We start from the raw sequence: 14,185 nt of genomic DNA on the forward strand, positions 1-14,185 counted from the left end.
TAGTTAAGCATCTGTCTTTGGCTTGGGTCATGATCCCAGGGTCCTGGGTTCGAGCCCTACCTCAGGCTCCCTGCTCAGTGGGAAACCAGCTTCTCCCATTCCCCCTGCTTGTGTTCCCTCTCTTGCTGCGTCTCTCTCTATCAAAGTAAATAAAATCTTTAAAAAAAAAAAAAGAATTCTTAATGCCTTGTCAAACTTCTCAATACTGCATGTTTATTGTTTTATACTCTTTCTACTCTAAATACCAAGAAGTATTTTCATAAGAAGAGTTAAATCTCTTCCATTAGCTCCAAAAGCATAGGTAACAAAATATAAAATTAGACGAGATCTAGGTTTGAAATAGTAACGCATAAAATCACAATTACAATGTTCATAGTGACGGCTTATAAATGTTAGCAGTGATCATAAAGCTTATCCTTAGATCAACTCAAGATAAAAAAATACAGTGTTGACTGCTAGAAAGTCTTTGTTTAAAAAAAAAAAAAAGGGGCGCCTGGGTGGCTCAGTGGGTTAAGCCGCTGCCTTCGGCTCAGGTCATGATCTCAGGGTCCTGGGATCAAGTCCCACATCGGGCTCTCTGCTCAGGAGGGAGCCTGCTTCCCTCTCTCTCTCTCTCTCTGCCAGCCTCTCTACCTACCTGTGATCTCTCTCTGTCAAATAAATAAATAAAATCTTTATTAAAAAAAAAAAAAAAAAGAAAGAAAGAATAAAGAACCTAGCGTCAATTAAAAAAAAAAAAAGACTTGTTTATTTGAGAGAGAACTTTCAAGTGGAGGAAGGGGCAGAGGGAGAGAGAGAGAGAAGCAAACTCCCCACTAAGTGGGGGAACCTGATGGGAGGGGAGGTGGGTGTCATCCCACGACCTGAGCCAAATCGAGAGTTGGATGTTCAACCTACTGAGCCACCCAGGTGCCCCTCAATTTTTTTTTTAAAGCAGCTCTTTGTGGGTGCTTGGATGGCTCAGTCGGTTAGGCACCTGGCTTCAGCTTGGTTCATTATCTCAGGGTCCTAGCATCGAACCCCACTGTTGGGCTGTCTGCTCAGCAGGGAGCCTGCTTCTCCCTTCCCCTCTGCCTGCCACTCCCCCTGACTGTGCTCTTTCTGTCAAATAAATAAAATATTAAAAAGAATAAAGCAGCTCTTTGTTGCATTAGGATGTGCTTTAATCAGCAAGATGCCAAACAATATTAAATGTTTCCCAAACTATACCACAACACACTTTGAACATCATTTAAGTGATAAGTTACACCACACCAGCAAGATGCTTTTTAGTGATCGTCACTATAAAGCTAGCTTTAAGAAAGAAAAAAATAACAGGGAGCCTGTTTCTCCCTCTCCCTCTACCCTACCCCTACCCACCCGCAATGCCCCCACTCTACTTTCTCTCTCTCATGTTTGCTCTCTCAAATAAATTTTAAAAAAATTTAAATAAAAATAAATAAAATCTTTTAAAAAATGCAATCAGATCATTTTGTGTTTATTTTCAGGGGTTAACATTACCAACCTACTCAATATTTTAAAATTAACAGAGACACTTGAAGTGTCTAATATTTAATGTTTTCTCATGTTGACTTTAATAACCTAATGTTTTCAATTTTCTATGGCATTTTTTTAAAGATTTTATTTATTTGACAGAGATCACAAGTAGGCAGAGAGGCAGGCAGAGAGAGGAGGAAGTAGGCTCCCCAATAAGCAGAGAGCCCCATGCGGGGCTCAATCCCAGGACCCTGGGATCATGACCTGAGCCAAAGGCAGAGGCTTTAACACACTGAACCACCCAGGTGCCCCTTTCTATGGCATTCTTGTGTCTTTTTCATTTTCAGTGTTTCAAATAGATTGTATTTTAATTTTTTTAAAGGTTTTATTTATTTATTTGACAGAGATCACAAGTAGGCAGAGAGACAGGTGGGGGGGCAGGGGCGGGAAGCAGTCTCCCTGATGAGCAGAGAGCCTGATGCAGGGCTGGATCCCAGGACCCTGAGATCATGACCTGCGCCGAAGGCAGAGGCTTAACCCACTGAGCCACCCAGACGCTCCTGTATTTAAAATTTTAAAGTTCCAAAACTGTAAATACAGTAAACTGTTTTCTGGTATGATTATCAACATTATAAACTTCGTCAGCTTAATTATTGGCACATATATTTACAACTAAACTGGGGTATATATATATATTCAATGAAACAGATGTGAAACAAGTTTTTAAAATGCACTGACCTGTATGCATACATTCTCTAATCTGTCTACAAGATCTCTAACGACTCAGACAATAGGCTTGCTAAAAGTCCAGGGGTACAGTGTCTATAGCATTACTCTAATCTGCCTGGCTCCATCCAAAATAAAAGAGCATTTGGGGGTTCTGTTGTTTATTTTTTTGTTTTCAAACTCTTGTGTTGAGAGAATTTTTTTTAAGATTTATTTTTTAAAAAAGAAAAAGATTATATTTATTGACAGAGATCACAAGTAGGCAGAGAGAGAGAGAGACAGAGAGAGAGAGACTCCCTGCTGAGCAGAGGCTTAACCCACTGAGCCACCCAGGCGCCCCTAGAGAATTTAACAGGATTTGTTCTTAAGGGATCCACGCAGGGTCCTGGGAATCTCTACTTCTCTTTTTAATTGTTCACCCGTGATCCTTTTAACAGCCCTTGAATTTTGCCAGGAATGATTAAACATTTCATGGGTATGCAGTCTTTGGAACTCAGACTCTTCCGTTTGGGCAGTCAGGGTGACACTCTTATCTTCAGGCCTTTAGATGCACCCTGTTCTGTCTCAAGTTCAGCAGTTTCACCACCAGTCACAGGACATCCTGGGAATCATTTCGTCACAGCAACAGACAGAAGCTTGTGCAAAAGCTAGACCAGCTAGTGGATGGGAGCCTCCACAGGGCCAGAAAAAATTCTCTGGCTTGACTTCTCAGTTTCCACTTTTGTTTTCTGCTTCTGCCAGGACCACGTGCTTGGTGTTTTTCTTTCCTGCTATAATTATCCAGGCCCATTCCAGTTATTCTCAGCTGACAATTTCTGCTTGTGGACAATTCAGAAAACAAACGCATGGAACCTGATAAACCAGGGTTTAAGTCGCGGCTCACCACTTCCTAGTGTGTGACATTAGGTAGGTGATTTAATCCCTTTGGGGCTCTTTCCTCATCTGTAAAATTTAGGTTAATATCAGCTTCGCAAGATTATGCTAAGTATTCACACTGAACGTGAACCTGGTAATTGTAGTCAGCAAATGTTCATCTCCCCCCCATCCTCCCATTACGCTTTTCCACGCATCTTCAGCAGCAGCCCAAAAGGCACGCACTGAGCCTCTAGTCGCCCCTTGGAGTGTTGTGATAATAAAAATATAGAAAATAGCTTCCTGCTCTCGAGAATTTTACAATCTAGTCAGTAAAACCGCTTCCACTACCTCAGTCAATCCCTCAAAACAGTCCTGAGAGGCTGAAAGATGAGAAGAGGAAGAAAAGGACAGAGAGGCGTACTAGGGCGAAGAGTCCTATCTCCTTCTACTTCCCAAAAGCCATATTTGTTCCAGCCTCAGTACCCAACTGCTGGTTTTTTACGTGCCGGTCGCCCCGAGAAGACCGCCGGGCCCCTGAAAGCGAGCCAGGTTCAGCTCACCTAAATCAATTTCTCATCTCGGGGCTGGGCGAGCAGCAGGCCCGGGCACTGTTCCGCCTACGCTCTCGCGCGGCGCCGGCCAGAGCACTCGGCTGCAAGTGGGGGCGGGAGCGTCACGCTCTGCGCCCGCGTCCCACCCAGGTCGGAAAATCCCCCAGGTCCCCAGGGAAAACCAGGGGTGCGGCGGGAGACAGAGGGAAGACCAGCCGCGCCGCGCGGCCGTTGGCGGTTAACCGCCACCGGCCGCTGCAGCCCGGATTGGCTCCCTCCGCGGGCAACGCGGCGGCTTTAACCAATCGCCAGCGGTCGGGAGGCCCCGCCCAGCTGGAGCGGCGGGAGGCGAGCGTCCTGTTTGCCTGGTCCGGGGGTCGCGGACTGGGCGGGTGAAGCAGGGAGTGCTCTCCGCCCGACCCTCTGGGGGCTTTGTTAGAAAGAACCCCGGCGGGGTGCCGGGGTAGAGAGGCTTGTGTGACCCTGGACAGGCTCTGTTCCTTTCCAGGCGTCAGCCTTGCCATTCTCAGCAGGAGGTTGGCGGACCGCGGGGGAGGGGGATATGAGGCGGAGCGACGGAGTGACCCTGCGGGCGCACGAATGGGTAGACGCGGGAATCCGCCTGCATGGCAGGAGAGTGGAGGAAGACGCGCAGAGAACCTTGGGCGTGACTACCCTTGCGGAAAGGCGGGGCCTAGAAGGTCACCTCCCCCGACCCCACCAGAGCCCACAGGCTCCGTCGCGCAGGCCCCGCCCCCGCAGGCCCCGCCCCCCAGACAGAAACCGCCCAGCCGGCCCGGGGGACCCCCACTGCAAGCTCGCCAGCGGCGCTCTAGGACCGAGTACCGTCTGCTCTCCCTCCACGCGCTCGCCGCCAACAAACAGAGCCGCCGGCACTCGTGTTCTCCCTGCTGCCGGGTGAGCCTGGGTCCCGCCCGCCCCAGCCCTGCGCCCGCTACACCTGCGGCAAGCCTGCAACCCGGCGACGCGGCGCGCCCTTCCCTCTAACTTCCCTCCTTTTCTTCCAGCCTATCTTGTATTTTTCTTCTCTCTCCTCTTTTTTCCTTATCTCTCTTCTTTCACTCTTTTCCTCTCTCCCTTTTGTTCTTACCGCTCAGGTTCAGTTGCCTGTAATTGAAGCCTCCTCTTCCACTCTCTCCGCTCGGCCTGGATGCCCAGCCCCGGCTTGGGTGGGGGGCCTTCCGCGCCTCCACGATGATCTGAATGGCCTTCCCCTCTCGAGGAAGAGAAGGTTTTGAGTTTTGTTTTTGTTTTTTTTTAAGATTTTATTTATTTGACAGAGAGAGATCACAGTAGGAGAGAGGAAGGGAAGAGATCACAGAGAGAGAGGAAGGGAAGCAGGCACCCCGCCGAGCAGAGAGCCAGATGTGGGACTCGATCCCAGGACCCTGAGATCATGACCTGAGCTGAAGGCAGCGGCTTAACCCACTGAGCCACCCGGGCGCCCAGGTTTTGAGTTTTTGAGTAGGGCCTGCCTCCAGCCCTTCTATCCTCCTCACAATCCGCACCTGGGGCCTAGCGGACTCTTCAAGAGAGGCTATCATGACCTTTTTACAACAGTTCCGTTCGTCAGAGTCGGCTGTGTCGGGGAGTGCTTCTACAGAGAGTGCCACTAAAGCAGAAATCTCGAAGGCAGTAAATGCGTGATACCAAGCAGACTGGGGAGGGGGGACTCCTGGGTTCATTCCCCCCCACACACACAGTTTGTGCACTTAATTAGTCCCCGGCTGCCGTGGATGAAATGGACCCTGTTCCTTTCTCCTCTCCACCTCCCAGCTTAAGGACTGTGGGTTTTTGTGCCTCTGGCAGGTGGCTCTTTCCTTGCTGGAGTGTGATCCTTTAAGAAAGATTTCCCTTTCTAAACCATCCTCTTGGGGCGCCTGGGTGGCTCAGTCGTTGAGCCTTGGACTGTGGGCTTCCGCTCAGGTCAGGATCCGGGGGTGTGGGTTCCAGCTGGTATTGAGGTCTGTGCTCAGCAGGGAGCGGGCTTGAGGTTTTCTCCCTCCCTCTGCCCCTCCCCCCAGGCATATGATCTCTCTCTCTCTCTCTCTAAAATAAATAAACTCTCTTCTTTGCCCTCATCCACAGGACATATAGTATGTCTATTAGGTGTTTCGTCTCCCAGCCATTTTCTATGGAAAACCAAGGGGATCGGGCCATGATAGCTACTGGCAGCTTTGAAGAATGGGATGCCTTTAGAGAAGCCTGATCTTCAGAGGCCTCAGCGTGAGACCATACAAAGCCGGGTAAGAGTCCAGTCTGAGGTAGGAGTCCCCTGCTGCCTACAGCAGCAGCCTTTTGGCCTGGGGCCAGGCGTCTGTAGAATATTAGCAAAAATAACCCCCCCCCCAAGTGAAGTTGCTCTTCAGAGTTCACAAAGCACTTTCATATATTCCTGGTCTCATTCTGTCCTTTAAGCTGACCTTGACAAGCCAGGGATGGTGGTCCCCCATATTTACAAAGGAAGAAATTGAAGCCTAGATGGGATAGTGATTAGCCCTTGGTCATCCTGGAAGTCTGCAGCAGAGCTAGGATAGACTCTTTCCAGGCTTGAGTATTACACTTCTTAGTAGGGTCTTTACCACCAATGACCCCATACTCATGCCTCTGAAGGACCTGGGCAAACCCACAGCAACATTTGAAATGGCAAGTGAGCCTCTGTGCACCTATCTTGGAGATGGATGGGGCCTGGGTCTTGTTCTTCTCTGGCCTTCACAGCACTGCAGCCTAGGTCAGGGTCAGGATACAATTGACTCCAGAGAAGGGATATGGTTTGCCTGAACCTTCTCAGAACTGTCAGATTGGCATGAGAGAACTTGGGTGTTAGACTTCCTTGCAAAAGCCCTACCTATGCCAGGGCTGAGAAAACAGTGGGAGAGAAATGTTCTGGACACCAGCGCAAAGCAAATTGCATAAGCTTTGGAGCCTATACACGTGGCTCTGGCTAAGCTCCCTCCTCTGACATGGAAGTAAGGCAGCCACCTCACAGGGCTGCTCTGAGGAGTGAGCTAACAGTGCTCCCCCGGTGGGGTGGGGAAGGTATGGAACACGTCCTGGGTGATAGTTAGGTCAGACAGGGAACCTGGGGCATCTGAAGCACCTTCATCAACCCGTTCTGCCGTATGACTCCCAATCTTCACTGAGCCTCATGTGGCCAGGTTTCAGGAAAACTCAAATTTAAGACCAGGTCTGGCCTGTAGGAGCTCTGAGTACAGCTGAGTGGTGAGGAGCCTCTGGATTTCACTGTTTGCCCCAGCTACCTGGAGTGAGCAGCCCAGGAGGAAGCAGCTGTTTGCTTCCATGGGTCTTTGTGTACTCAGCGGACTCCAACCACATCCTCCTCTTGCTGGCCAGCATTTTGCTCATGGCCCCAGTGACAAGGGTGGCCAATCAGGCTGGGCTCAGAGCAGCTGCTCCTGAAGTCAGAGAAGTGAGCTCAGTGAAGAGAGAAGCAGGTCACCCTCCCCCACTGGGCCACTGGGCTCACTTCCTCCCCAGCCCGTGGGGGCAGCAGAGAAGGGTGTTGTTCCAACTTTGAGAACAAAATGGAGTGTTTGGTTTCCTGTTTCACTCTTGAGAGCTCTGACCTGCACCTCCCCAAGCCTGCCCTTCCTGTGAAGATGGTGGATCCCCTGTGTTGAAGGAGAGGAAACTGGCCAGAGAAGGAGCCAGTTTTCCTGGCATCACACAGTAGTCCAGAGGGAGAGAGTCCAGGGCCTGTGTACCTGCTCTCACCCCTGAGAGTTGCCCAGGATCCTTCAAGGCCCAGCTAAATATCACCTTTTCCGATCACACACTCTTCCTTACCTCTCTCCTGGTGGAGTTAGTTGTTCCCTCCCCATTTTGGGAGTATGTCCTGCAGGCCCCAAATGCAGCTTGAATTACCTGCCCATCCCCTATGCCAGACAGTAAGGCCCCTCTGGGGTGAACTTGTCTCCTGCCTCTCAGTAAATCAACGCCCAGCAAAGCAGTCTTGAAGGAATGACTCTAGAGAGCCCCAGTGTGCAGGCTTGGGAAGAGAATGAGAATAGTGGGCTTGGAAAGGGTTGAACTGGTCTTGCCATTCTTTTTTTTTTTTTTTTTCTCTTAGACTTAGGCAATTTCAGACCTGTAGGAACCTCTCCTGCTTAAGAAATCCAGGGCATAAGTCTGTGAGTTTGTGCCTGTCAGGTCTTGGTCTGACCGCAACATTTTCCCCACTTCTGCCTGTCTTCCAGACCTGCGGAAGCAGGAATGTGGGCATCACCAGTGAGCTCTCTGCACCCAGCAGACAGAAAGCTGGGGCATTGACTCAGAGGCACTGACTTATCCCACTAAGATAGCCAGGAGCTGGACTCTCCCTGTAAGTCTGGGAAAAGGAGAGGCCGCTTCACAAGATGTGTTCTCCCCAAGCAGGAATTGCTTCTCCAGAGCTCACGAGGTTGCTCTGGTTCTTGCTTAGGGACGTGATACTGTCAGGGAAGGTAGGGGTGGCGTGGTGAGCAGGGAAGGACTGGGCATACTGCTGCTAATGGGACTTCTTTCTCCTTGGCTTAGATTCCGGCAGAGTTCCTCTGTCTCGTCTTGTTGCTGCCTAAAAGTGTTCCATTCACCACTCTTTTTCCATCTCCTGGGAGGTAGCGGGATATCAGCATTATGGTTGGGTTCAAGGCTACAGATGTACCCCCTACTGCCACGGTGAAGTTCCTGGGGGCTGGCACAGCTGCGTGCATTGCAGATCTCATCACCTTTCCTCTGGACACGGCGAAAGTCCGGCTGCAGGTGAGGGGATGAAGCCTGGGGTTCTTGATATTGTCTGGTCTGCTCTGCCCCAAGATACAGACTACTTAAGGGCCAGGGAAATGTTTAGAACTGTAAACTTTGGAGCATAGGGATGGCAGGAGATGGAGAGTGCAACCTGCCTTATCCATATAACCACCCACCTTGACCTTGCAGATCCAAGGAGAGAGGCAGGGGCCAGTGCGGGCTGTGGCCAGCACCCAGTACCGCGGCGTGCTGGGCACCATTCTGACCATGGTGCGCACCGAGGGCCCCTGCAGCCTCTACAGTGGGCTGGTCGCCGGCCTGCAGCGCCAAATGAGCTTTGCCTCCGTCCGCATCGGCCTCTACGACTCTGTCAAGCAGTTCTACACCAAGGGTTCTGAGCGTGAGTGTGGGACTGGGCCATAGGCCCCTTGGCCTTTTCTTCGTTTTGATGCTTGATCTATCAAATCATCCTTGATTGATGATTTGCTGCATAGCCCCTTTAGGCTTCCAGATCCTTAGGCTAGTCAGAGGAACTGAGAACTGGAAGGGACCTTGATTCCTAATGATTCCTGAACACCTGGGCTGTGCTAAGCTCTGCAGGGCATTGTCCCAGGACAATCCCCACAACTGCTCTGAGAGTAGATGGCATCATCTCCAGATGAAAAGACTTGAGTCTTCTTGGTGGAAAGGACTTGGCCAAGAGCACACAATGGGGAACCAGAAAAACACAGCTAGGACTTTTGCCTCCAAGGCCACTCTTCCATTTCATCTCCTCAGCATGCCTTGCCCACCCTCCATTTTACACATGTGGAAACTGAGAACCCAGATCAAAAGGTTGGCTTTTCCCAAGATTACAGGACAGAGAGAAATAAATCTGGCATGCGATGCCAAGTCTTAACAGGTCCCAGGCCTTGAGAAGGCCACTTCTCTCTGAGCTTTGGTTTTCACATTTGTCAAATGGAAAGGACTGTGATTTCTCAGGTCATGTAACCTCTTGAGCTAAGTCTCACTTTGTCCTGCTCCTTGCTGTGACCCTGTGCATAGCAAGTAATAGACCTCCACAGTGTTACTTTTCTTTGATGCAAAGAGTTTTTCAAGCAAGAGCTTATCTGAATCCTATTCCCAAAAGGCCAGAGATGAGGTGCTTTTGGTGAGGAGAGGTGGAAAGTGAGTCCAACCCCCCAGGCACTGACCCCCACGGTTTTCCCACAGATGCCAGCATCGGGAGCCGCCTCCTGGCAGGCAGCACCACAGGTGCCTTGGCTGTGGCTGTGGCCCAGCCCACAGATGTAGTAAAGGTACGGTTCCAGGCTCAAGCCCGGGCTGGAAGTGGCCGGAGATACCAAAGCACTGTTGATGCCTACAAGACTATCGCCCGAGAGGAAGGGTTCCGAGGACTCTGGAAAGGTTTGTGTCTGTGTATCAGGTGTTTCTTCTCCCCCATCTTCCTTCTCCCCTAGTCTCTGGTTCCACATTGGTACTCTTTCCTCCTGTAGGAACCTCTCCCAATGTTGCTCGTAATGCCATTGTCAACTGTGCTGAGCTGGTGACCTACGATCTCATCAAGGATGCCCTCCTGAAGGCCAACCTCATGACAGGTGAGTTAGAGTAATTGGTGCTGGGTCTCGTCTTTCCTACCATCTGGGAGCAGATGCGGGAGTCTGGTTGCCTGAGGACTGACTACATCTTTTCATCCTGCTTCCCCTATGCTTGTGGAATGAGTTTAGATTTACCATATTGAAGCCTGCTGGGATGTAGCTCCCACTTTGCACACTGAGGCACTGAGGCAAAAGGACTCTTAGGTCATCAGGAGAAGTCCCAGCTGGAGTGTCTCTCTCTAAAACCATCAGACCCCTAAGCTATTTTAATAATCCCTTTCCTTCTGGAATGATGGGGTGAGGAGTCCTGACCGCCTCTCCCGCTCCTCCTTGGCAGATGACCTCCCTTGCCACTTCACTTCTGCCTTCGGGGCGGGCTTCTGCACCACTGTCATCGCCTCCCCTGTCGATGTGGTCAAGACAAGATACATGAACTCTGCCCTGGGCCAGTACAGCAGCGCTGGCCACTGTGCCCTCACCATGCTCCAGAAGGAGGGTCCTCGAGCCTTCTACAAAGGGTGAGCCTTTGATCCGTCCCATCCAATTCGAAGCCCCCTGGCTGCCCATACCTACACACAGATAGGAGAGAACCACCTGCAACCAGGTGTCAAGCTATTCTGATCCTGGTCCTGCTATTTCACCAGCATTTTCTCATGCTCTTAACTACTTCCAGAGTTGTCATCCCTACTTTGTCGGTACTAAAATGAAGACTCCCGGGGGATTCTTGGCTGACAGCCATACAGCTGTGGGCCTGTGTTCCCTGAGCGCTCAACCTCCTTGGGGGCAGAGCAGCTGGGTTGGATTGGATACCATGGGTGAGTGGGAGGTGGGAGTGCCCTCAGGAGTCACCAGATTACCCTCTGTGACCTGTGTTTTCTCTCTTCTAGGTTCATGCCCTCCTTTCTCCGTTTGGGTTCCTGGAATGTGGTGATGTTTGTCACCTATGAGCAGCTCAAACGGGCCCTCATGGCTACCCGAACTTCCCGCGAGGCTCCCTTTTGAGCGTCTCCAGCTGCTGAGCCCACCACCTCTAGCTTTGGCTTTGGCTTTGGCTTTGGCTCAGCTCTAGCCAGGCCGTGCTTCCCTTCCCTCTCTCCTCACCCCTTCCTTCTACTCCCTTTCCCACCACCTCCCTTTCCTCTCCCCACATTCTCACCCTTCTTCCCTACCTCATCTCCCCATCGCCTCTCAGTCCCAATAGAGTTGACCCCAGCTGACACTGTAAGAGGCCTGGCATCAGCCAGGATCCCAAGCCTTCAGTTGCTTGAAAAGTTAAGCCCAGCTCTTTGTTCTGCCCCCAAGCCCAGCCCAGCCAGCATGTCACCCATAAAACAGGTTCAACCTTGGTGTCTCTTCCCTCTCTCATAGCTCTTAACAGAGGTTTTGGTCCAGTGGGCCTTTTTGGCACCTAACTTAGAAAGGTATGACCCACCTACTGCTTCCAGCATCCAGTCTGGGGCCCATAGAGGTCATCCTGTCCATTTCTCTTCCCAGACTGGGCCCAGGGCTTAGATGGCAAGTGAAGGAGCAGCCGGGGCAGCAGTAGCTTCACTCGCACCAGGTCACGTCACCCATGCCTGGTACTCTAGCACCTGCCTTTCTAAACCCTCCAGCTGGCCCCTGTTTATCTGCAAAGTCAGTGTGTTCCTGTCTGCCCTACATTGCCTCTGCTTCTTGGAAGATTTAGAGAACTTGGGAACCTTAGATGCTATGAACTTAGTTTATTCCATTCTACAAATGAGAAACCTTCTCAAAGTCCCAGACCTAGTGAGGCAAAGCCAGGCCACTTCTTGTCCTCCAGTCATGCCCTTAGTGGGTGGTACTCCTGCACTGGTGGGACATGCTGCAAGGCAAACAGGTGGCCTCAACCTGAGGATACTTTCATTTGGAGTCTCAGCCTCTCCCTGGGCTCAAGATCCCAAGGAGGCAGTGCCAAGACAGGACTTAGGCTGCACACGGTGTCAACCTCCCTGTCCCTAGCACCTGTCATCAGACAGGAAAGCAGATTTTATATCTGTTTCAAGGGGTTGGGTACTCTGAAGTCTCGGGATGCTGAGGCATCTTGTGCAGAGGTAGGCCCATTTTATAGCTGCTGGAAGAAGATGAAGGTTGAGACCAGTCATGCAAGCAAGGACATACAGGAAGTCAGCAACTGAACGGGGGCCAGTCAGACTCCTCTCTCCCCTTGTGGACTCCTCACGCAGGGACCAGTGCTAGAGTCCTTTGGAAAGGGTTGGGCAGCTGTAGAGCCAGGCTCAGAGAATATGACTCCCCTCTTCCAGCTGCCTAAAGCAGCTAATACTACTGCTCTTTCCCCGCTGGTCAGAGCTGGAGGCTCAGCCCTTCAGTGCTTTGGCAAGGGGTCCAGGATATTAGACTGGTTCTTGGAGACAGAAGGAGGGCCCAGGATTCCTCACCTACTTCCTAGCATCTGACAAATTGAGCTGGGGTCTCAGTCCCTGAGAGAGACAGGGTTGGGTGCCATGAACAGAGCCAAAGTGAAGGTGGTAAGCAGCCCAGTGGGGCTATTGTCTGCTGGGCTGCGGGGAATCAGCATAAATGGAGGACCAACCCTGCTGCACCCTAATTCTCATGTTAGTCCTGGGAGGCAGGACTCCCTGTTAACGTACCAGAGGAAAGGGTCAATTTGTTGCCCTAGGCATGTCAGCTGATACCACTCACCAGCCTTAAGTCCCAGATACTAGGATGGACACAAGGCCACCGGGCTCCATCTTGGTTCTGGGCATGATCCTGGGACAGTGAGGAGCTTGGGGAGGTGGCAGAAACCACTAGGCAGCATATCTGTAAGCCTCAGTAATTCAGTAACCAGTCCTCACGGCCTATAAAATGAATATATGCCAAGCCAGCCTGCTTTGCCTACCATAGGAGGTAGCACCGAAGATCACGGAGGTAATAGAAATCTCATAAAGGTCTTCCATCAGGCCTAAAAGCACACTTCCTTCAGAGCCTCACCATGAAAAGGCTAGAGGCAGGCTTTGCTGCTGGCCTAGAGGAGACAACACGGGCACCACACTCCATCATCCACTTGTTCACTGTCAGCAGAGGGCAGCTGGCACCATCCCTCCACCAGCCGTGCCTCAGGGCAGAGTCCACTTCATCTTGTTTCCATAAGGCCCACAAGACCAGGATTGTAATCTTTGCTGTAAGAAACAGGCTCAGAGAAGCGAAGTGATTGGCCCCTGGCATATGCCTGAGGTGTAGCTGATTCTAAGGCCCACATTCCTTAAGGACTGCAGAGGTGCTCCCTAGAACCCTGGTCCAGATTCCACATCTCAAGGGCAGCTTCTGCTGCATTCTCCCTGGTGGTTTTTTATTTTTATTTTTTAAAGATTTATTTATTTATTTGACAGAGAGAGAGAGACCAGGCAGGCAGAGAGAGAGGAGGAAGCCAGCTCCCTGCCAAGCAGAGAGCCCGATGCAGGACTCAATCCCAGAACCCTGAGATCATGACCTGAGCCGAAGGCAGAGGCTTAACCCACTGAGGCACCCAGGCACCCTCCCTGATGGTTTTTTAAATGTCTGACTGGTGCTACTGAAACCACATTTAAGAAAAAACCTAAAGCTTGGATGTGCTTTGAATGGGGGAATTTGATATCGACAGCATGGGGGCCTTTTCTGGTACCTCTGACATCCCTCCATAAAAGTGGCCAGTTACTCTCAGAAGCTTGGATGTATCCTAGCCCAAACCCAGACTCAAAAGACAGAAGAGTTGCATGCCACACTTGCTGATGGATGGTAGGCAGTTTGGGGAGGTAGGTGTGCTCTATATGGGCCCAGCTGGGCCTGGTGGCCATAGCAGCAGCAATCCTGGAACCCTGATTCCTAAGCAGTGAGTTCAAATACATTCACCAATGACTCAGTCCTCAAGCAGCCTGCAGGGGAGTTATGAGTAGTAACATCCAGGAAGTCTGTGGCAGGGCCGGGAGTGAAATCCAGTTTGCCTGTCCCCCTCTGCACCCTACCTAGAGGCAGCCCAGGACCCACTAAGTAGATGGAATTGAGGCTGGTGAGGAAGAAATCAAAGCCATTTCCAGCCCTGTGTCAGTGTTGCCTCTAGGCAGGATGAGTCTGGGAGTAGCCTTCAAAGTTCTGATGACATCTTTGTCCCATGTAACCTTGACAAGTGTTTTCTTTGTGCTTCCTGTCCACAGTGTGACCATATAACACTCTAGAGAGTGTTATATTGGTAAA

General features: G+C 51.0%; 1 protein-coding gene across 1 annotated transcript; it reads left to right on the forward strand.

Moving 5' to 3' along the window:
- The first annotated feature begins 4,397 nt into the window (after positions 1-4,397).
- On the forward strand, positions 4,398-11,320 carry UCP2 (uncoupling protein 2). Its single transcript, XM_032358947.1, has 8 exons — positions 4,398-4,526; positions 5,718-5,875; positions 8,166-8,390; positions 8,565-8,775; positions 9,588-9,782; positions 9,872-9,973; positions 10,311-10,491; positions 10,861-11,320. The coding sequence occupies exons 3-8, from the start codon at positions 8,265-8,267 to the stop codon at positions 10,973-10,975; spliced, it is 930 nt and encodes a 309-aa protein (XP_032214838.1). The 5' UTR covers positions 4,398-4,526; positions 5,718-5,875; positions 8,166-8,264; the 3' UTR covers positions 10,976-11,320.
- The last annotated feature ends 2,865 nt before the right edge of the window (positions 11,321-14,185 follow it).

Source organism: Mustela erminea, chromosome 9, assembly GCF_009829155.1.
Source record: "Mustela erminea isolate mMusErm1 chromosome 9, mMusErm1.Pri, whole genome shotgun sequence".
In the NCBI taxonomy this organism is placed as follows: domain Eukaryota; kingdom Metazoa; phylum Chordata; class Mammalia; order Carnivora; family Mustelidae; genus Mustela; species Mustela erminea.